The following is a 23,486-nucleotide window of genomic DNA, read 5'->3' as shown; positions in this document are numbered from 1 at the left end:
GGGCTGATGAAAAATTCTTAAGATGGAGAATGGTGATGGTTGCACAACAGTGTGAATGTATTTAATGCCAATGAGCTATACACTGAAAAATGGCTTAAATGGCAAATTTTATGCAAGATATATTTTACCACAATTAAAAAAAAAGTAAACCAATGAAATACACCTAAGAAAATCAGTGAATGGTACAATCTGGATATAGAAGACAGGATTATGTTATTTTACTGGTTTTTTTTTTCATTTTTTTAAATGTTTATTTTTGAAAAAGAGAGAGAGAGAGAGAGAGAGAGAGAGAGAGAGAGAGAGAGACAGAGAGCGAGTACAGGAGGGGGAAAGAGAGAGGGAGACAGAGAACCTGAAGCAGGCTTCAGGTTTTGAGCTGTCAGCACACAGCCCAACACAGGGCTCGAACCCGTAAACCGTGAGATCACGACCCGGGCCGAAGTTGGACGCTTAAACAACTAGTCACCCAGGCGCCCCTTTATTTTTACTTACTTAAATATTTACCAGATAAGTTGTATCTATACTTACTCTAATATAGCCATTCTCAAATCTTAGTGTCATTTTTTAGTGCAGCTGTAGATATTTATATTAGTTACAGATTACTCCCACAGACCAATTTAGAAAAGAAGATTCCAAGTACATTTTGGTATAGATTCTGTCTGAAGAATGGGAATTCTTTATTAATTATCATTTTGGCTTTTTGTTACTTAACCTTTGGGATGTGTGTTTCATTCAGCAAATATATATAGTGTGCCTGTTGTATAAAGCAGGCACTATTTTGGGCATTTGGAATGTAGCAGTGAACAGAACAAAAATCCCTGTATTATTGGAGCTTACATTCTAATACTCCGCATTCCTTATGTAAAGAAGTTTTCATTTCATGAAAATCATTTGTGAATTTTTCAGTAACTTTGAACCCTAGGCATGTGGTACGACACCCCAAAATCAGGAGATGATATCCGTGCTCATTAGTCCTGATGTGTTTTCTTTTCTTATAATATCCATAGGTTAATATTCTCTACAGAATAGATTATTATTTAATTACAACAGACATTTTAAATTAAAAGTTTTGGATTTATTAGTATAAAGCTTATTAGACTAATAGATTACAGTTGATTCTTACACAAGTTTGAACTGTGTGGGTCCACTTATATGCTAATCTGTTTTACAGTTCAGTGTTGTAAATGTATTTTCTTTTCCTTATGATTTTAGTAACATTTTCTTAGCTTTCTTTATTTATTATAAGACTATATAATACATATAACATACAAAATATCTTGTTATTTGACTGTTTATGTTATTGGTAAGGCTTCCAGTCAAGAGACTATTAGTAGTTTAAGTTTTTGAGGAGACAAAAGTTATACATGGATTTTGAACCATGTGGGGGTTGACACCCCTAACTCCCACGTTGTTCAAGGGTCAATTCTGTACTTATTTATTTAAAAAAAATGGCTAATTTATTATGCTATTTTAATTTCTTAGAGATGCCCACACTACATTTGTATTTGATTCTGTGATTTCTGATTTTAATGAATCTTTTCTTTGCTATTTCTTTAATGGAACATGATTCTGCAAGTTGTTTAAACTGCATATAAAATAGAGTTGATAATTTCCTGTAAAACAACTAGTGTTTTTTCTTGCATACTGTATTCATTTCCCTTTTCTTTTCTTCCCTAATCCACATTCTAGTTGTTTCTTTATTTTTTTTTATTTTTTTTATTTTTTATGAAATTTATTGACAAATTGGTTTCCATACAACACCCAGTGCTCATCCCAAAAGGTGCCCTCCTCAATACCCATCACCCACCCTCTCCTCCCTCCCACCCCCCATCAACCCTCAGTTTGTTCTCAGTTCTTAAGTCTCTTATGCTTTGGCTCTCTCCCATTCTAACCTCTTTTTTTTTTTTTTTTTCCTTCCCCTCCCCCATGGGTTCCTGTGAAGTTTCTCAGGATCCACATAAGAGTGAAACCATATGGTATCTGTCTTTCTCTGTATGGCTTATGTCACTTAGCATCACACTCTCCAGTTCCATCCACGTTGCTACAAAAGGCCATATTTCATTTTTTCTCATTGCCACGTAATATTCCATTGTGTATATAAACCACAATTTCTTTATCCATTCATCAGTTGATGGACATTTAGGCTCTTTCCATAATTTGGCTATTGTTGAGAGTGCTGCTATGAACATTGGGGTACAAGTGGCCCTATGCATCAGTGCTCCTGTATCCCTTGGATAAATTCCTAGCAGTGCTATTGCTGGGTCATAGGGTAGGTCTATTTTTAATTTTCTGAGGAACCTCCACACTGCTTTCCAGAGCGGCTGCACCAATTTGCATTCCCACCAACAGTGCAAGAGGGTTCCCGTTTCTCCACATCCTCTCCAGCATCTATAGTCTCCTGATTTGTTCATTTTGGCCACTCTGACTGGCGTGAGGTGATATCTGAGTGTGGTTTTGATTTGTATTTCCCTGATAAGGAGCGACGCTGAACATCTTTTCATGTGCCTGTTGGCCATCCGGATGTCTTCTTTAGAGAAGTGTCTATTCATGTTTTCTGCCCATTTCTTCACTGGGTTATTTGTTTTTCGGGTGTGGAGTTTGGTGAGCTCTTTATAGATTTTGGATACTAGCCCTTTGTCCGATATGTCATTTGCGAATATCTTTTCCCATTCTGTTGGTTGCCTTTTAGTTTTGTTGGTTGTTTCCTTTGCTGTGCAGAAGCTTTTTATCTTCATAAGATCCCAGTAATTCACTTTTGCTTTTAATTCCCTTGCCTTTGGGGATGTGTCGAGTAAGAGATTGCTACGGCTGAGGTCAGAGAGGTCTTTTCCTGCTTTCTCCTCTAAGGTTTTGATGGTTTCCTGTCTCACATTTAGGTCCTTTATCCATTTTGAGTTTATTTTTGTGAATGGTGTGAGAAAGTGGTCTAGTTTCAACCTTCTGCATGTTGCTGTCCAGTTCTCCCAGCACCATTTGTTAAAGAGGCTGTCTTTTTTCCATTGGATGTTCTTTCCTGCTTTGTCAAAGATGAGTTGGCCATACGTTTGTGGGTCTAGTTCTGGGGTTTCTATTCTATTCCATTGGTCTATGTGTCTGTTTTGGTGCCAATACCATGCTGTCTTGATGATGACAGCTTTGTAGTAGAGGCTAAAGTCTGGGATTGTGATGCCTCCTGCTTTGGTCTTCTTCTTCAAAATTCCTTTGGCTATTCGGGGCCTTTTGTGGTTCCATATGAATTTTAGGATTGCTTGTTCTAGTTTCGAGAAGAATGCTGGTGCAATTTTGATTGGGATTGCATTGAATGTGTAGATAGCTTTGGGTAGTATTGACATTTTGACAATATTTATTTTTCCAATCCATGAGCAGGGAATGTCTTTCCATTTCTTTAAATCTTCTTCAATTTCCTTCATAAGCTTTCTATAATTTTCAGCATACAGATCCTTTACATCTTTGGTTAGATTTATTCCTAGGTATTTTATGCTTCTTGGTGCAATTGTGAATGGGATCAGTTTCTTTATTTGTCTTTCTGTTGCTTCATTGTTAGTGTATAAGAATGCAACTGATTTCTGTACATTGATTTTGTATCCTGCAACTTTGCTGAATTCATGTATCAGTTCTAGCAGACTTTTGGTGGAGTCTATCGGGTTTTCCATGTATAATATCATGTCATCTGCAAAAAGCGAAAGCTTGACTTCATCTTTGCCAATTTTGATGCCTTTGATTTCCTTTTGTTGTCTGATTGCTGATGCTAGAACTTCCAGCACTATGTTAAACAGCAGCGGTGAGAGTGGGCATCCTTGTCGTGTTCCTGATCTCAGGGAAAAAGCTCTCAGTTTTTCCCCGTTGAGGATGATGTTAGCTGTGGGCTTTTCATAAATGGCTTTTATGATCTTTAAGTATGTTCCTTCTATCCCGTAGTTGTTTCTTTATAAAAGAGGAACTTAACATTTTGTTGAATCCACATTGCTATCCAAAAGCTTAGCTCTAGTATTAACAAGTACCTTCCGTTCCATCCTGGAGCATGCCAGCTACCTCCTACCCCCTGTACCCTGTTGTCCCTAGGACCACTGTCATATTCTCTTACCCAGTTGGGGCTTGTTATCTTGATTTTCTGTGATTAAATATTAGTTCCCTTAACCAGAGTATTTCTCTTTGTATGTATTCCCCAGCCCAGTTGTTCTACTTGATTTACTAACCAAAAGACAACTTTTTCACTTAATTAATTAATTAATTAATTAATTTGTTTTCTTGAGAGAGAGTGTGTACATGTGCTCACAAGCAGGGGAGGGGCAGAGGAAGAGGAAGAGAGAGAATCTTAAGCAGGCTGCATATCTCCTGAGGTTGAGATCATGACCTTAGCCAAAATCGAGAGTCAGATGCTTAACTGACTGAGCCACCTGGGCACCCCCAAAAGACATAACTGAATAAACAGCATGGAAAATGCAGCAGAGTTAGCCTGTCAAAAGCAGCTGAAAGAGAATAACAAGACAATTTTACCAGCAAAAGACAGAAGCTTAGAAAGTAAGAAATGGCTAGAGTATCTACTACAAAGGAGGGAAAAACATAAATTTTTGACACTTTACTCCTTTAAAAAATTTTTTTTTAACATTTATTCCTTTTTTGAGAGACAGAGTGAGTGTGAGTGGGGGAAGGACAGAGAGAGAGGTAGGCACAAAATCCAAAGCAGGCTCCAGGCTTCAAGCTGTCAGCATAGAGTATGATGCAGGGCTCAAACTCACAAATCGTGAGATCATGACCTGAGCTGAAGTTGGATGCTTAATGACTGAGCCACCCAGGCGCCCCAGCCACTTTTCTCCTTTTATCCACTTGTGTGTTCTTCTTTATAAAAATTCTAGTCAATTTTCTTACATACTCTCATGTTTTCTTTCTGGGTATCTTTGGTGGGGGAAAAACAATGATGGCCATTATAACTATGCTGGTTGAAGGTTTACCTAGCCCAATATTCCCTCCCAGACTTTTCTTTCTCCAAAGTCCAAGTAGCCCCAGGCTCTGTGAAGACAGGATTGAAGGAGTTGATGGACAGTGGCAGGATCACCAGTCTACTGGCATTACATCTTAAGCTTGTGTCTTATTGCACTTTAAAGCTTTAGGGGTGCCTGGTTGGGTGGCTCAGTTGGTTAAGCATTAGACTTTGGCTCAGGTCATGATCCCATGGGTTCCTGGGTTCGTGCCCTGCATCATGCTCTGTGCTGACAGCTCAGAACTTGGAGCCTGCTTCAGATTCTGTCTCCCCCCCTCTCTCTGCCCCTCCCCTGATTGCATGCTCTCTCTCTCTCTCTGTCTCTCAAAAATAAACATTAAAAAAAATTAAAGATTTAAATGTGTAGCTCAATAATCATCTTTAACTTATTTTTCTCCTTCAGTTTTTTGATTAGTAGTAACCAAAATCTGTCTGACTGATTTCCAGACCTTTCTCACTTTTCCATTCCTTCATGCCCATCTCCTCATGTGATGTTTCCTTAACAGATTTCCAGTCTATAATCTTACCTTCTTTAAGTCTTTTACGTACAAACTGCTAGAATATTCCTCAAATACTGTTTCTCATTGTGCCATCCTTTTATTCATGCTATCATAGTGGGCCCCTCTTGCTCATTAAACGAGCTTCTATTTTACCTTTAAAGGCCTCTCTGTTGCTGCAATGAAGTAGTTTTGTAAGTACTTCTTATGAATTTTTTTTTTGCCTTTATTTTAGCCTCATATAGAAGAGGACAGATTATATCTTTGTCTTGGTGTTCTTCATTGCAAGTAACCTAATACACAGTAGATTATCAAAACATGATGGACCAGTTGAGAAGTCCTGATTGATAAGTCAAGACGTACATTAGGACTGAGTTGATTATCTTCTCAGAACAGTTTAATTAACTCAGGTGAATCATATTAATTTTTAAGTTAAATTTAATAGAAGTAAGAAGCATCCTAAATAGCATGACATCTGATTACATTGTATTTTTATTTGGAGAAAAGTATTACAGAAAGATTGTATGTAGATTGATTTGTGTTGTTTATTCTAGGTACTTATACTGTAAGCTGTACTTTAAGTAATGACAAGAAATTTTAACAGTTATTAACCTTTAGCCTATAAAGGGTTTGCTATAAAAAGCAGTTGACTTTGTGTGGAATATTCAAAATAATGCAAAAAACATGGCTGTTTTTCCTTAAGATTCAAAAACCTATTTAGTATATACATTTAAAAAAATAGTAAATAAATACGGTTTTACAAATTTTCATTTCAGTTGCTTTTGCCAAGAGTAAGTTATTTGACGTTGGTAACTGACAAAGTGAAAAAGCACTTTCAGAAGGTTATGAGACAAGAAGACATTAGTGAGATATGGTTTGAATATGAAGGCACACCACTGAAATGGTGAGTGAATTTTTCTGCATTTTTAAGCATTGAGTATATGCTAGCTTTAAGAAGGTATAGTGCCCTCTAGCAATTTTAAAAAAGTTACATAAAGAAATAAATCACTAGTCTAGCTCATATAATTTAGTGCATTTTATTCAAATATTTTACTGAAAATATTTCTTCCTTCTGTTGGATGCATGGGAGACTGGACACATTTGTATATATTTTCAACAGTAGATTTTTCTATAGCATAATAGTAGTGTATTTGGTTATGCGGTTGTTGGTTTTTTTTTTTTTCCCTTTCTTCAGATACATTTAAGACTCCCCTAAGAATGTCACTCTGTGGCAGTATTCAATTTTGGTTCTATTTCCAAAGTTTTTATAATAGATCTTTATATGCACATGATTACCTAAAGTGGCATCTTTCCAACCGATTGCCACATTTAGTTGATCACTGTGCCAATATGCACATTTTATCTAGCCTTGGTTTAGTATTAAAAATGTATTGATTTTCTTTTTATGTGAAAAATAATTTTGATACTATATCATTCTGAAGAAACATATTGAAAATAAATCCTAAATCTGGGCTTATCCATGTATAGATGATGTATTTTGTGCTTCCTCTGTTACTGTAGGGAGTTTTGTAAATTGTGCTTCCAAAAATATTTAGTGAAACTGGAGAAATTACAGAGAGAGGCGTATAAAAAAAAAGGTTCAAGGTATGCTGGGATATAGGTGTTGAAATGCTGCCATATGAATGTAGTTGAATGAAAAGATAATAGACTGAGTCAAGACTCGAAGGAAATATGAAACGTATAAATAGGTTGAAAGTAGACTTGGATTCCGAATCTCGGAGTATTAAAATGAAGAGTTTAAAAAGAGTCTTATAAAAAAGGAAGCTAGTAGATGTTTAATAAGTGCAGTTGACTTAAATACAAGCATTACTTAGAAATAAGGAGTGAACTTTTGGAACTTACCTTGTGTTGATGAATTCCCACGAGTGAATAGATTTCTCATGATGGTTTAGAAACCTACAAGGTGATTTTGTATTGGGTTATGGGTCACGTCTCCAACTTTTTGAGGCAATTCTGGGAAAGGATGACAAAGTTCTTTATAGCATTCATTTTTTAGTAAAAACCGTACTGATGAGCTTCATAGTCATATATCAGACTCATTATGACTCTTGACTAGTTCTAGATCTCAGACAGCACAGATAAGTCCATGTTTTCTGTTTCTTTTTATTTCTCAGAATTGGAGGTTTTGGAATGGGAAGGTGGCTTAAAAGAAGTGTAAGAGGAGCAAGGACCAGGAGAGTAGAGGGAAAGGAAGGAGGGGGAAAGATTGTGGCTGAGTAGCAATAGGATATATCTATATTCTTGGCAGTTCTATCTGTATTATAGTTGGGTATTGAAGTTATATTGCTTTATGTGTATTAGTTGCATACACATTATTGTAAGAATCCATGTGACTGACACTAGGCTTTTCAATTTTATCATTGTAAAGTAGGGCTTCTCAACAACAGCCCTGTTGACATTTTGACCCAGATAATTTTTTGTTGTGGAAGGGCTATCCTATACATTGCAGGATTTTTAGCAGCAGCTTTGACCTCTGCCTGCCAGTGCTAGTAATATTCCCTCTAGTCATGATTATAAAAAATGTTGCCAAATGTCCCGGGTGGAGGGGTACAAAACCACCCCCAAATGAGAAACTCTGAAAATGATGGGAAACCTCAATTTAACTTTTACAAGTAAATGAGTGCTTAGTCATCATCCTTCAGCTGCTTTTTAATCCATCCTGTATGGTGGTTGTTTTTGTATTTGATAGGATTTGTATTCTATACATTTGTATTCTGTATCAGTAAATAATGTTTGGACCCATTTCTCCCTGTTACTATGGAGTAATGATCTTGGCTTAAATATATCATGTCCTTACTTTGTCAGGATTTATCCCTTCTGAAAGTCTTTTATTAAAGAGTAAAATTAAAATTAGTTTTACTTTTAGAGAGCTTGTATGAAAGTTACTGTGGTCACATACTTCATTGTAGGTTTTGGGGTGATAACTTTTTATTATGCGTGATGTCACTCTCATAGTTACATGTCTTGTTGTAAGCTCATTGTGTTTAATGGCTTTTGTTAAAACTCTGCCTTTAGTGCAGTAGTCCCCCTTTATCCTGCGGTTTTGCTTCCGTAGTTTCATTTACCCTCAGTCAGCCATGGTCTGGAAGCAGGTGATCTCCTCTGACGTATTGTCGGAAGGTGGTCAGTGGTAGCCTTATGCCGTGCCATAATGCGTATGTCATTCACCTCACTTCATCTCATCAGGTAGGCATTTTATCATCTCACATCATCACAAGAAGAGTGGTGAGTACAGTACAGTAAGATATTTTGACGGACCACTTCATGTAACTTTTAATATAACTTAATGTAATTGTTCTATTATGTTATTGTTGTTAGTCCCTTACTGTGCCTAATTTATAAATGAAACGTTACCATAGGTACATTTAGGAAAAAATGTAAAATGTGTTGAGTTTGGTACTATCTGTGGTTTCAGGCACCTGCTGGGGCAGTCTCGGAATATATCCCCTACAGATATGGGGGACTAACTACCATATTGTTAGGTACTCCTTGTATTTGAGGAAGGAATAGCTTCCAGAGGTGTGAATGTAACCTAGGACCTCTGGGCTAAGTCTTGATCTTTTTCTCTTTTTCCTCCTAACTGTTGCAGTTTTCTTCCACATTAAAGGAGTTATCTTCCCTGTGTTAAAGGAGTCATAGGCTATCAATATCTGGCATTTAAGCAGTGGGCTTCATATAGGGTAATCATGTAGGGAAGCAGCTACCACTGAAGTTTTGTAGGACTTGGACTTTTGAGACCATGCAAGTGTCTTAAAGAGTACAAGAACATGTATTTGAGTAGGATGATAACATCTTTCTTATACCTGATTCTTTGGAGTTTTAAATAAAGTCAAGTGAGAAAAAAATCAAACACAAGATAATTCATAAAAGAAGGAAGAAAGAGCATAAATTGATATTCTTTCTTACTCTAGAAGTCCTATTCATATTTATTGTTAAGATTGTTTAAATATCTGCACGAGATACTTCAGTATGGGCTTTGTACCTTAAGTAGCAGTATGTAAGAGGTGCTAAGTAAATGTTTGTTCACTGCATGAATGAATCTAAATTAAATTAGTCTCTTCTTTTTATTGAGAAAATGAGGCTCCAATCAATAAAATAACTTGCTCAAATGAGTGAGTAGGACCGGATTTTGAGTTCTCAGTTCAGGGCTCTTTCTACCACACCTGCTGATATTCTGTTTGCTAGTTGTTGTTTTTTTTTAATTCTGTATGTTCTCTCTGCATTGCTTATGTTAATTGTCCATCTTAGAATAGAAATATATTTAAGAGCAGTGGTATACACATCATGAATACTTAAGATATTGTTGATTTATAGAGAGAATCCGAGGGGTCTTTATTTGATTAATGTTTTATCCTCTACAGTCCTTTGTTTTAAAAATTACATGGCAGGTGGAAAGTGCTGATCTAACTCAAATGTAAGGATCTTTTTTTTTTTTTTTTTTAAAGAGTGATTTGAGTTGATTAGTCAGCAGAGGGTGCTCTAACATTGCATTTTAAAAGGTGAAGTTACTTTTTACCATAAATCAAGTGTCCAAAGATTGTATTTGTTACTTTTGTATTAGACTTATTTTAAGAGAACAGTTTCTGGTTCTTCAAAAGAATACTTTGTTTGTATACCCTAATATTGGTTAGATCTTAGGCCTTCAGTATAAGTTTTAGAAAAAGTTTTCCTTTCTTATTATTATTATCTTAGGTAAACTGACTTATTTTCAGGACTGATTGTTGAAAGTAAGAAGTTGAAACTACCTTTTGAATAAAAAAAAAAAGCGGCACTGATTTTGATCTTAAACATAAACGGAATGACCCAGAATTTAATACTATATCTGTGTGGTTTCAGAAGTAAATTTTAACAAAATGACATCTTAATCATAAACACTGTGCAGGCTTTTCTGTCTTATGGATAGTCATTTTTCTAAGGTTTTGAACTTCTAAAATTTTATACATTATTTTTTAAACTTGAATTTTGAAATGTGGCTTACTTAGCATTTTAGACATTTAGTATCCCCTTGGTTATTTTTGTAATTTTTCATGCATAAGAATAGGTTTAGAAAGCTGTGAAACACAGTGCTAGTCTACAGTTATTTGTTCCATAGATGAAGCAGGGCAAAATTTATTGTAATCATTAAATTACTTTGGTGTACATTTGAGTTGTGCCCTTTTTATTCAATGAAATGTAATCCTGTTTCTAGTGAATCACTGTAACAGACTTATGAATAGGCTGCATTTATTTCAGTGACATGGAGTAGGATGACAGTTCTCTAGTATATGGGGAAGCTTTCTTTTGCTGCTGATGTTAGAATACTGCTTTATTATCCCACTGCAGATGTTTAGACTACTGTGAGCACCCTTGGCTGACTTAGGAACATATCCGTTATTGCTATACATGTGGCCAGTATGTGTGTATGTATTTTAGCAGTAATGAAAGGGTGAAGAAGAAACAGCTTATGCAAAGAATAATGAAAATATTACTCATTTTGAGAAATTGAATTTAGAAAAGACTAGATCAGTTTAAGGAAGAGAAAGAAAATGAATAAAATGTGAAAATAGACCTCACACTAACTTCTAGCACAGTCAGTTGTTATGGGGCGGTAGATGGAACCTTTACTGTTGGCTCTCTTCTGGGATATATTCCAGGTTCATATCCTCACCGCTTCCTTTTCTGTTAAATTTAGGTTAGATTGGCAGGAGTAGCAACATAACAGATAAATGGCTACATTATGATTTACTTATAGTTATGGCTTATGTGGTTTCTGTGTTGTGGGTTAGCAGCCTCCTGACAAAACTATGTAGAATATCTATTTAGAGGAGTTGTACAAATTAGTACTTTTGAAACCCTTGATGTAAATCAGATTATAGTGTAAGAGAAATTCAGTACCTTTAATTTTTGCCAGTTCTGTTTTTGGTTGTAGATTTTCTTGCATATTAATAAACTCATCAGAAATAAGCAGTCTTGGAACCAGTTAATTCAGATAGTATATTTGTTTGGAGTTGGTATCCTTGCATCAAAATCATTCTGACATAAACACCTGCTTTGAGCCGTATATAAGCTGTAGATGTTGACCGGACAGTATAAGGAAGTAAATAGTTTTTTTTGGTGCAGTTTTATTTTTAAGGAGTGTTACAGGGTAGTTATTAGCTATTACATTTAGAATGCTTTCATATTAATACTTTACATACATTTATATTTAAATATAAGTATTAGGAACCATAATATTTAAACTTCATCCTAATATTTATCAGGATAAAGAGTCTTCACTTACCATCTGAGGAAGTGAACTTAGATAGACAGAGTCTTCATTTACCATCTGAGGAAGTGAACTTAGATAGATACACAGACAGACATATGTTTAAGTCATTTTATAAAGAACTTAGAGACGAATAAAGGAATAGTGAATGACAACTTTATTAGAGATTTTAAGAAGTATTTAAATACAACAAATTCAGATTTTCACTCCGTATTTTCCTGGTTTTGAAGGTACAGATACCTGAAATGGGCAGTGTCTTCTGAATGCAACTAACTACTCATTTGTTGTCATGTAAATAGACCTCTACGAGGTTCTGGCTTATTGGTACTTTACAGCAATGCTTAAAGAAGTTTTTAAAACCTTTGACAGATCATGATTTTGTTGTAAAACTTGTGTTTACATTAGTAAATACCAATTCGAATGATCAATACTTTTTCATTTCTACATCATATGATTCCTTCCTGTCATCTTTGGTACAAATCTGCCTTTAGCACTTACCTGCTTCCTATCAGGTAAATTGCAGTGCACAAATAGCATACAAGATGTAAAAATACTATCACACATCTTCTTAGCAAAATGATCCAGATTCTTGTCATAAAATACTGTATAATGGAATTCTTGCTGTTGAACGACTAAGTGGATAAGAATGCCATCTCTTTAGAAATACATTGTTCAAAAACAGATGAACATAGGGGAAGGGAAGGAAAAATAAAATAATATAAAAACAGAGAATGAGGCAAACCAGAAGAGACTCTAAAATACAAAGAGCAAACTGAGCGTTGCTGGAGGGGAGGTAGGTGGGGGGATGGGCTAAATGAGTGATGGGTATTAAGGGGGCACTTGTTGGGATGAGTGTTATCTGTAAGTTGCTGAATCACTAAATTCTCCTAAAACCAACACTATACCATATGTTAACTAACTTGAACTTTAAAAATATGTATCTATCTATATGAGTATATACATACATATATATATAACCAAAAAAATACATTGTTCATTAATTAGTTTTTGAATTCTGTAAAATTCGCCTAGAATATCATCTAATGACTCATAATCTGAGATTTCACTTAAATGATCAGTTTTACGGTCTAAAGTCTAAAGTACTGCTCTTTTTGTAAAAATCATCTGATTTATCAGATAATTGCATAACATCTTCCCTTGTCAGTGTTTTCTCTCTTTCCCACTATGCATGGAAAACAAGACATTTTTTTGCTTTCAGCCATGTTAATGATACCTAAAAGTAGATGGGGTCTGGATCCTTACTTTATGCTTTCTTGAAATATGATATTCTAGGTGAAACAGTGAGAAAATGGAAGGATGCATTATTGTATCATCCTTCTAGGCATGCCATTATTCTTCCAAATTGCTACTATTTTAGTCTTTTTTATCTTTAAAGCATAGATGGGAATAATTGATGAATAATGAAATAATACCTAAAATGATGAACTAGAACTCCTAGAATAGAACTAACAGAGGTCTCTTTTGTAAAAATACAAGGCATTATATAGAGCTCATACAATTTAAGAAGTTCAGAGAGAAGGATGAGAATTGGATAGAAGCTATAACTTTTCTATAAAGCAGCATTTTTTGTCTTTTTTTAATTATTATTTTTATTTTAGTTTTTGGCAGGCTAGGGCTTTTTTTTTCTTTTTTTCTTTTTTCCCCTTCCATGGCTTTTGAAATGTTTCTGAAGGAAACGTTCTATTATTTAGGTAATCCAGAATTTCCTTCAGTACTCATATTTGGTTATGAAAGATTTGTGTTAGATGCTAACTTTCAAATAGAGACATTCGAGGGTGTTATTAAGAGATATAACACATATGTGACTAAAACTACCTACTGTTTTATTTTACTAGCAGGGCATTCATTCTAAATTATTTCTAAATAAATACATGATCTCTGGTAATTGATGACTTTTTCACAATTATGTTGTGTAGATGTAAGCAAACATAACTGGCATTAGTTAATATTTGAATCTTGGTTAGGCAATGTATTGGGTCACCATTTTGAGAGGAATTAGATGTATTTCCAAATTTTTCAGCTTTTAAATCTAGGCATAACTCACTGACATTCAAAGGACAGAACCGTATAGGATACCAGCTAATCGTGTTTTTGCTTTTTTGGGGAGCATTATTTAATTCTATTTCATTATTTAAGCCACTTTAGATTCTTTGAAAGGATGATTTTAAAAATAAGGTTTGTTGAAATCTGCAAGGTTTGTATTATTAACCTTGTATTTATTGCTAAATAATTTGCTTCACTGTGAGTAAAGTTATATTAGGAAATGTTCTCTTATTTAGAAGTCCAGAATATATTTTTTCTTATTTAAAAAAATTTTTTTAATGTTTATTTTTGAGAGAGAGAAAGAGACAGAACGTGAGCAGGGGAGGGGCAGAGTGAGAGGGAGACACAGAATCAGAAGCAGGCTCCAGGCTCTAAGCTGTCAACACAGAGCCCGATGGCGGGGCTCAAACTCATGAGCCTTAGAGCTGAGAGATCATGACCTGAACTGAAGTCAGCCGCTTAACCCGACTGAGACACCCAGGTGCCCCATAGAATTTATTTTAAAAAGGGGAACCTGGGTAGCTCAATCGGTTGAGCGTCTGACTTCGGCTCAGGTCATGATCTCACAGTTCGTGGGTTTGAGCCCTGCGTTGAGCTCTGTGCTGACAGCTCAGAGCCTGGAGCCTGTTTCAGATTCTGTGTGTGTGTGTGTGTGTGTGTGTGTGTGTGTGTGTGTGTGTGTGTGTGTGTGTGTGTGTGTGTGTGTGTGTGCCTGTTTCAGATTCTGTGTGTGTGTGTGTGCCTGTTTCAGATTCTGTGTGTGTGTGTGTGTGTGTGTGCCTGTTTCAGATTCTGTGTGTGTGTGTGTGTGTCTGTGTGTCTGTGTCTCTGCCCCTCCCGTGCTCACGCTCTGTTTCTGTCTCAAAAATAAACATTTAAAAAAAAAAACACACTTTAGTTTGAGGTTGCAGAAAAATATTCAGTGACTTTGGAAAATGTTGACATGATGTTATATGAAAAAAGCAGGGTATAGTATTATGTAAAGGATAAGCTTAATCTATATTTAGATATGTATGCATAAATAGAAGGCTGGAAATTTATATGCTATAGTAATAACCAAAAATGGATGATTGTATGCTTTCTTAGGTGCTCTTCTTCTTAAAATTTTCTAAAATTTTAAGTTTTAAAAATAAAAAAAGAAATTTAAATAAGCTTTAAAAAACTGGTTGTCCAATATGAACACTGGGATGATAATCAGGTGTTGCAGTACTGTGATATAATAGTGGTCATGACTGATAAACGATGTTTTAGCACAATCCCATTATGTATATTGAGGCTTCGTTGGGGAATGAAATGGTTAGAAGAAGGACTAGTACCTGGCAACAATACCATATTAGCTTAGGCAAGTAACTGTGTAAAATGTTGTCTTCCTGTGATTTGTGGTTAAAGCCCCCTGATATTTGATGTTACAATATGTGCTGAAGTTTATTTTGTAGTTGTAGTTATAACTTTAAAATTCTCTTTCTTAAAACGTACTCTTTTGTTTTTAGGCATTATCCAATTGGTTTGTTATTTGATCTTCTTGCATCAAGTTCAGCTCTTCCTTGGAACATCACAGTGCATTTTAAGGTATAGTTGAAGTAGCATTTCCCATTTATCCCACTTGTGGTATTTAGTAAGTAGACTTATGAGTAGAATTTTTGTTTTAAGCGAAGTTGTTTATTGCCTCTCCCATGATACTTTTTAACGCCTAAGCTGCCACTAGTGTTCATCCATATAGGTTTCGATTTATTCCTAACTCTTGACAGATCCATTTAAACATTGTATGCATAAATGCCTATTTGTTGGAACTGAATGTACTACATTTAAAATCTGAAATATTGTGGAATATTTATATTCATTAAAAAAAAATCTCAAATAGGAAGAACAAAATCCTGAGTTTAGATGTAGGCATAGGAGTAGGGAGGGATACAGCTTAACACTGCTGAGTAACTCTAAGGCTATTTTGATTGAATTGTGAGAAAGGTTAGGAGACAGAAGTCCAAAGACAAGATCTGAGTGTGTTTTGAGAAATTTTAATTCCTGTACTTTTTAAGACCAGTCCAGATTTATTGTAACTTAATTTTGTCCCAGTATTTTATAACATGGTCTGTCTTTCCCCTTAACCACCTTGATTTTTCAGCCCCTGCTCCCCAAGCAATTCACGAATACTATTGAAGGATTGAAATACCTCTGTTAGTTGATCACTAGGCAGTGATTCTCAGAGGGTTATGGATTGTGGGAGGGAGGTATGTTAAAAGATTGAAAAGTCGTTTTAAGTGTCTAATTTGCTTTCCTGTAAGCGGCACTCATTCAGAGTCACTGCCTAAAGGCTGCTCACCCATTCTTCCTAAGATGCTTTCCTTTTCATTTTACTAAAAGTGAGTGTGTGGGTCATTGGCGTTTATTTCCCTGTCATTTGCACTAATGTGCTTTGCACAGTACCATGTTACCACAGGTTTTATTACCACAGGACCATACAGAGTGAGGATATGGTTCTGATACGTGTGACTTTCAGTTACTATGGTACCATGCAAATCAAAGGCTGCCTGTATATGTATAATATTTTAAGTTTAGAATGGTCTGAAGATAAAACTACTCCAAGAATAATGAGGGTAAAGGTTCCATATTGCCTAACACGTTAGTCTTTCCCATTACGTTGAAAAATAATTCCCATAATTAGATTATTTGCATGGGTGAGAAGGATGCACTCTAAGACTTTGAAATCTAGGTTAAAATATATCACAGCTACACTTTTATTTATTTATTCAGCAAATACCAGAAACATGCTGTGTGCCAGCCAAGCACTATTCTACAAACTTGAGGTACATGAGTGAATGACCCAGAGACGCTCAAAACACTCACACACTGTATGGTGCCCAGCTGGCACTACATACCAAGCCCTCTGTAATTACCCATTGAATGAATCAGTGGATTGTAATAATGATAGGAAAAGCTTCAAATTGTTATGATTGTTTTAGTGTAATGGTTCTCAAAGCAGTCTGTGGACCCATAGGGGTACCCGAAGCTCTTTGAAAAGATCCATGAGGGTAAATCTATTTCTGTAATAATAATAAGATGCTAGTTTCCCTTTCCTCTGTGTTTCCATTTGTACTCACCTGCAAAAGAGATGGTGGGTAAAACTGTGGTGCCATAGCACAAAGCCGGGCAGTGCACGCACCACACCGCGCAAGTGGTTATCGTATTCCTCACTGCCACAGTCGTTCACTTAAGACTATTCTGGATGAAGCAGTACAGGTTATTGATTATTATTAACTACATGCCTTTTCAATCTGCTTTGTGATGAAATGGAGAGTGTATATAAAGCACTTCTGCTGTATGTCAAAAATGATGGCTGTCTTAAGGAAAAGCACTTGTGCCCTTGTTTGAGGGCAGGCCAATCAAGTCACTTTGTTCGTGAAACACCATTTTTTTATTTGAAAGAGTGACTGACAGTGTGGTTATTCATATTTGGGCATTTGTAAGACAGTTTTTTTTAAATAAATGAAGTGAATCTCTCATTGCAAGGACAGCAACTGACAATATTTGTTGCCAGTGATAACGTGAACTTTTAAGTGAAAATTGGAATTTTGGAAAACATATCTGCTACCATGAGCTCGACAGCTTTATTATTCTTAAAACAATTTTCTGATGAGATTGGTGGTCATTTTAACATCTGCTTTTTAGAAATTTTATGTAAGAAATGTGTCAGCATTTGGAGATCTACATTAATTCAGTAAACAAATAATTCCCAAATGGTCAATGCATGATGTTACAAAATAATGATTGTGAAAAAGATCTGTTCAAAATACAAGGTCAGAATCAGGGATTTTAATGTCACAGATCAAAATGTTTATTGATATGTTTTCAGATTCCACATTAATGTTATAATAAACTGAAACTAATAAGATAATTTATCTGTTTTCTACTAAGCCACACATTAAAAATATTTGTAAAACCATAAAACAGTGCCAGTATTCTCCCTAAGTTTTTATTGTTGTTGTTCTGGAAAATAGTTATTTTTCACAAAAAAATGATTTTTGTGTTACATCTAATGGTATATTCTTGGTATTTTTAAATGAATTGCTTTTTGAGGTCTTTAGTAGGTCACACATTTTCTTCCCAGATGGGAAATTTATTAGAGAAATCCAAAAAAAGCAGAATCTTAGAGCTAATAAGGAAATTATGGAGGATGTTTTAAATTTGCTCAAACTACCAGCGTGTTTTTCATAGCTGCCCTTTGTACACTTTCTGCCCCTGGCCTGTGTTGGAAGAAAATTATTGCCCAGATTTCTTTCTGTAAATTAAGTTCCCTTTATTTAGGATTATAAAACTTAGCTTTCCTCAAAAGTTGTCCCTGAGTGTTTAATTGATGTGGTTCATTTCTGTTGCATTACTTTATGGCTTTTGATTGATTACAATAAAATTGAGTAAGCATTACATTTGCAGGTAGCAAAGCAGTGCTTTTAGAATGAGGGAGCAGAGTTTTGCTTTGTTTTTAGTTTCTAGATAATAGTTTATCAACAGATTGAATTGATCAAATAATAACTTTGTCAGTTGATATGAATGTATTTTATCTCTTATGATACTGCATTGAGTATGCCAAATGGTGTCTGTATTTTAACCATACAGCTTGCAATTTATTTCTTTTACAGTTGCTTTCGAAGATATTAATTAATTTTGATTAGGTTTTATGCAATAATAAGCTCTCCAAGAGACTCTGTCTGCATAAACACACACACACACACACACACACACACACACACACACACACACACACTGGATCATTTTGTAGTTCAGACTGAATTCTTGGTGGGGGAAATCTTTTAAAAAGCTTTCAGGTATTTTCTTTTTAACTGACTTTGATGCTTGTCATTTGAATAGATATAATGTTCAGAGTAAATGAGTTTTAATGTCTAGAGCAGTGCTCTTCAAACTTGTGCATACAAATTACCTGTGTGTCTTGTTAAGGTGAGGATTTTGATTCTGATTCTGTAGGTTTGGGCTGAAGGCAGAGGTTCTGCTTTTTTATTTTTTAATTTATTTTTCTTTTTTTTCCATTGGATTTTTAGACTTTATTGCATGAGTTCATCATAACTTCACAGTCAGCATAGATGTTGACACATGAACATATTTTATATCAGCTACCATAATGATTGCCATTCCTACAATAAAACGTATTTAGTTGATAAACCACCCTCCATGGAGGAAATATTAAATGATCACCAGCTGTACAATGAGCCTTATGTTTTATTTTCTTATTTACAGTAGGAGGTCTAGCAGGACTTAACTCTAGCTAATTGATCCTTGGGCCCTGTTCTTCATGATACATATTATGTAGTAGCATAATTTCATTACATCTTATCAATAGAAGCATTATTGGTCATTATAGGAGGATTTGTTCACTGACTCCCATTATTTTCAAGCTATACATTTAACTCAACCTGAGCAAAAATTTGTTTCACAACTGTATTTGTAGGTGTTAACATAACTTTCTTCCCACTACACTTTCTTGACTTTTCAAGAATGCCACCAGCTCACTTTTATCCAGATGCATATACAATATGAAATACTACCTCATCCATAGGTTCATTCATTTCATTAACAGCAGTGATATTAATAATTTTCTTAATTTTAGAGGAATTTGCATATAAACAAATACCAATAGTAGAATTAATAGCTACTTATCTCAAATGACTACATGGATGCCCCCCTCCCCCATATCATACATTTGAAGAATCTTCTTACATAAATGTAAAATAAGAAAGGAAGGAATCGAACCTGCTCAAACTGGTGTCAAGTCAGTATCATAACTCCTATGTCTTTCTAAATGAGTGAGGTATTAGTAAAAATTATATAACTTTGTCAAAGTGAAATTATAGGTTCAAACACTTTATATCTTGTTTTTATTTTAAGTTTATTTTGAGATAAAGTGTGCATGGGGGAGGGGCATAGAGAGAGGAAGAGAGAGAGGGACTCCCAAGCAGGCCCTATGCTATCAGTGTGAGCCCTCTGTCAGTGTGAGCCCGATCTGGGGCTTGATCTCTGTGAGATCATGACCTGAGCCGAAATCAAGAGTCAGACACTTAATGGGCTGAGCCACCCAGGTGCCCCTCAAACACCTCATATCTTGATGACATATCCATTCTGGCTTGGTTTCTAAGATGCAGCATCACCTATTGTACAATTTTTACACTTCATGATCATACATTATAATTGTTCTGAGTAGCTCCTTAGTGATTTACCTTATTTCATTGATGTTAACAGCTAACCTAACTCACATAAGTACAATAGACATGCAAGAAGTAGAAACAGCTTGAACTATTCTTCCAGCCATTATCCTAATCTTAGTTGTCCTGCCATCACTATGAATAGATGAAGTTAATAATTCTTGCCTTACTGTAAAGACTGTGGGTCATCAATGATATTGAAGCTATGAATATATACATTTTTATTTATTTTTCTCATCATGATAAATGTACTCTTGAATCCCCATCCCCTATTTCCCCCATCCCCTTACCCACCTCCCCTCTGGTAACCATCAGTTTGTTCTCTATAGTTAAATCTGCTTTTTGGTTTCTCTCTCTCCCTCTGTCCCTCTGTCCCTCTCTCCCTCTCTCTCTCTCTTTTTACTGGTTTGTTTTGTTTCTTAAATTCCACATGTGAGTGAAATCAAATGATTTATCTCTTTCTCTGACTGACATTTCATTTAGCATTATACTCTAGCTCTATCCATGTTGTTGACAAGGGCGAGATAATCATTCTTTTTTACGGCTGAATAATAATCCCATTGTATATTTGTGTGTGTGTGTGTGTGTGTGTGTGTGCATGTGTATGCACACATGCACCACTTCTTCTTTATCCTTTCATCTATTGATATGGACACGTGGGCTGCTTCCATAGTATGGCTGTTGAGGTTCTGTATTTTTAACAAATTCACAGGTAATGTAATACTGTTGGTCCAGCAGACCACATGTGGAATAACATGAGTTTGGAGAACAGTGCAGATCTAAAAGTTAATGATATTGTGTAAAGAACCAAAAGGTTGTAAGGATGATTCAGAAAATTAAAATGTTTTTAGAAATTTTTACATTATTTTTGGAATTCTGAGAGAGAAATAATTACATAATTGCAAAGTGTTAACTGCTTTAAAACATAGATCTGGATATTTACTTTGTTTTCTTTCTCTGTTTATCAAAACAAGAATGAAAATGGTAACTTCTTCAGACTTTTCTAATTAGCATCAAGAACATTTTTGATTCCTAAACTTCATTAGCTTATTGAGAAAATTATTTCTCTTCTTCACTTTTTTATTTAAAAAATTTAAATGTGTTTTGGAAAAGTTGAGAGTTGTCAGGTGAACATCTATATGTTTTTTTACCTGGATTTGCCAGTTGCTAACATTTTGCTACCTTTGCTTTATTTTTCTTTCTCTATGGTTTTTTTCATCTGAAATTTTCATTACTCCTATAGGCATACTGTTTGCAAAGCTGCATTATAATTAAAAAGTTGCTTACAGTGTGTGAAATTTTTAAAAAGAAATTTGTAGTGTGATTCAAAAATATAGTAACATCAGGTAAAGATAGTGGGCTCTTTAAAATGCCCAGTTCTATTGCATATCCTAAGTAAGAGTTTCATGAGTAAACAAAGTCAACAGTAACTTGGTGTTTTTCTTTCTGTCCTGATAATGTGGTACTAAATTGGTATAACTTGGTTCTGATAAGAGCACAAATTTTAATTCTGAATTTTGGCTGTGATTATTAGGTGTAATGGTTGAAATTTGCTAGGTAAAAAAGGGTCAGCATTAAGGTAAGTGCTTCTGTGCAAACACTACAGAATGATTGTGACTAGACAAAATTAGGTTTTTGGATCAAAGTATTCTCTGTGTTTCCTACAATGCTTAAAAGGCACTACTATGGGTTCTGAGTGTTCTTTAAATAATTTGTATGACTGCCCCACACCCTTTTTCTGACGAACAGATCCTTTCTTGCTAGGCCAAGAGCCCCTGTGTCTCCCTGGGGAAATTTACTATATCTCTGCTTCTTCACTATGTGTTGAAGACATAGGTCTGAGGTAGTTCTCCCTGTTCTTGAGTACACATCGCAGTCAGCTTCTGCTGCAGGTACTTGCCAGCTCTAAATATTGGTGGTTGTTTTGTAGTATCTGTCAGTAGTGTATTATATTAGTTATTTGTTGCTGTGTAATAGATCACCACAAATGTAGCAGTTTAAAACAACACAAATTTATTATCTCACAGTTTCTGGGGATCTTTCTTCTTGTTAGGGTCTCACTGTAACCGTGGTGTTGGCTGAGCTACATTCTTGCCTGGAGACTGAGAATCTTCTTCCAGGCTCATTCATGTTGCTGGCAGATTTCATTTATTTGTGTTTGTAGGACTGAGGGCTCTTTCTTATGTTAGAGGCTGCACTGAGTATCTAAAGGCTGCTTGAAGTTCCTTGCCATGTGGACTTTCCTGGTATGGCAGCTTACTTCACTGAGTCAACAAGAAGTCTCTAGAGCTAGAGACATTAAAATTTTTTTAATGTTTATTTATTTTTGAAAGAGAGAGAGAAACAGACATAGAGACAGAGCATGTGGGGAAGGGGCAGAGAGAGAGGGAGACACAGAATCTGAAGCAGGCTCTAGGCTCTGACCTATCAGCACAGAGCCTGATGCAGGGCTCAAACCCACGAACCATGAGATCATGACCTAAGCTGAAGTCGGATGCCTAACTGACTGAGCCACCCAGGCACCCTATGATTGGAGTTTTATATAGCATGACTTAATCGTAGGAGTAAGATCCCATAGCCTTTGCCATATTCTTTTGGTTAAATGCAAATAAAAGTCTTGTCTATAGTCTAGGGGAAGGGATTGCAGAATGGTGTGAAGGAGGTGGAGATCATGGAGGGTCATGTATACTTAAAACTTTATAAAATATGGTTTGTTTAGCCATTAATTTATTCATTGAATATTTATTGAGGTTAACATCTGCTTTTCAGCTATGACAGAGTAATTGGATTGGATTTTTCCTCCAGCCATAAACAGCTATAAAACTGGACAAAATATATGAAGTAGAGCTCTTTTCAGGCACTGGACATTAGAGAGAAAGAACAAACAAGGTGAGCACCACATTTAGCCCATCTCTGTGCTTCAGGGCAGTTTCCTGACTGTGTCATGGGGAATGAAACTCAAATAGAGCAGACAAGTCCTGCTGAGTTAAGGATGCAGAAATTGGAGTTCTGAGCCACTGAAGCAGCTGGAATTTGCTAAGCAGGGTATCGAAGAAAGCATCAGTGTGACTTTCCCAAGAGTCCTTTACTGAGAGTTGGGCTACACATGCATAGGCAATATTCCTCAAGGCCAACTAGAGAATGCATGTTAGATTGGGATAGGTCCCATTATACCTGGAGAGGCTGGATTCCAGCTCATCTGGAGAGAGACCTAGTTAACCTAACTAAACATTTATCTGAGACCAGAAAGACCATGCTATAGGAGTAAGAATTATATCTCAGAGCAAGATTAGCAGATTATGATCTGTGCTAAATCTGGCCTACTGATTGTTTTGTGTGGTTTGTGATCTAAGGATGGTTTTTATATTTTTTAGTGGCTGAAAAAATGATTACACAAGAATAGTATTTTGCGAAGCTTGAAAATTATGTGGAATATACATTCTAGTGACTGTAAATAAATTTGTTTTAAA

General features: G+C 35.6%; 1 protein-coding gene across 3 annotated transcripts in view; it reads left to right on the top strand.

Annotated features, from left to right (window-relative positions):
* ATG5 (autophagy related 5) overlaps nucleotides 1-23,486 on the top strand; it is a 129,793-nt gene that overhangs the window by 16,795 nt on the left and 89,512 nt on the right. Inside the window, exons 2-4 of one of the 3 annotated variants that reach the window (XM_043592032.1) lie at nucleotides 5,714-5,888; nucleotides 6,255-6,382; nucleotides 15,298-15,376. In XM_043592032.1, coding sequence (XP_043447967.1) covers nucleotides 6,324-6,382; nucleotides 15,298-15,376 — 138 coding nt within the window. In that variant the 5' untranslated portion in view covers nucleotides 5,714-5,888; nucleotides 6,255-6,323. The remainder of the gene's footprint in view (nucleotides 1-5,713; nucleotides 5,889-6,254; nucleotides 6,383-15,297; nucleotides 15,377-23,486) is intronic. The other 2 variants (XM_043592031.1, XM_043592033.1) reach the window with 2 other exon arrangements.

The sequence above is a fragment of the Prionailurus bengalensis genome, chromosome B2 (assembly GCF_016509475.1).
Source record: "Prionailurus bengalensis isolate Pbe53 chromosome B2, Fcat_Pben_1.1_paternal_pri, whole genome shotgun sequence".
Taxonomy (NCBI): domain Eukaryota; kingdom Metazoa; phylum Chordata; class Mammalia; order Carnivora; family Felidae; genus Prionailurus; species Prionailurus bengalensis.
Note: the sequence above shows the minus strand (reverse complement) of the source record. Positions and strands in the feature narration are given on the sequence as shown.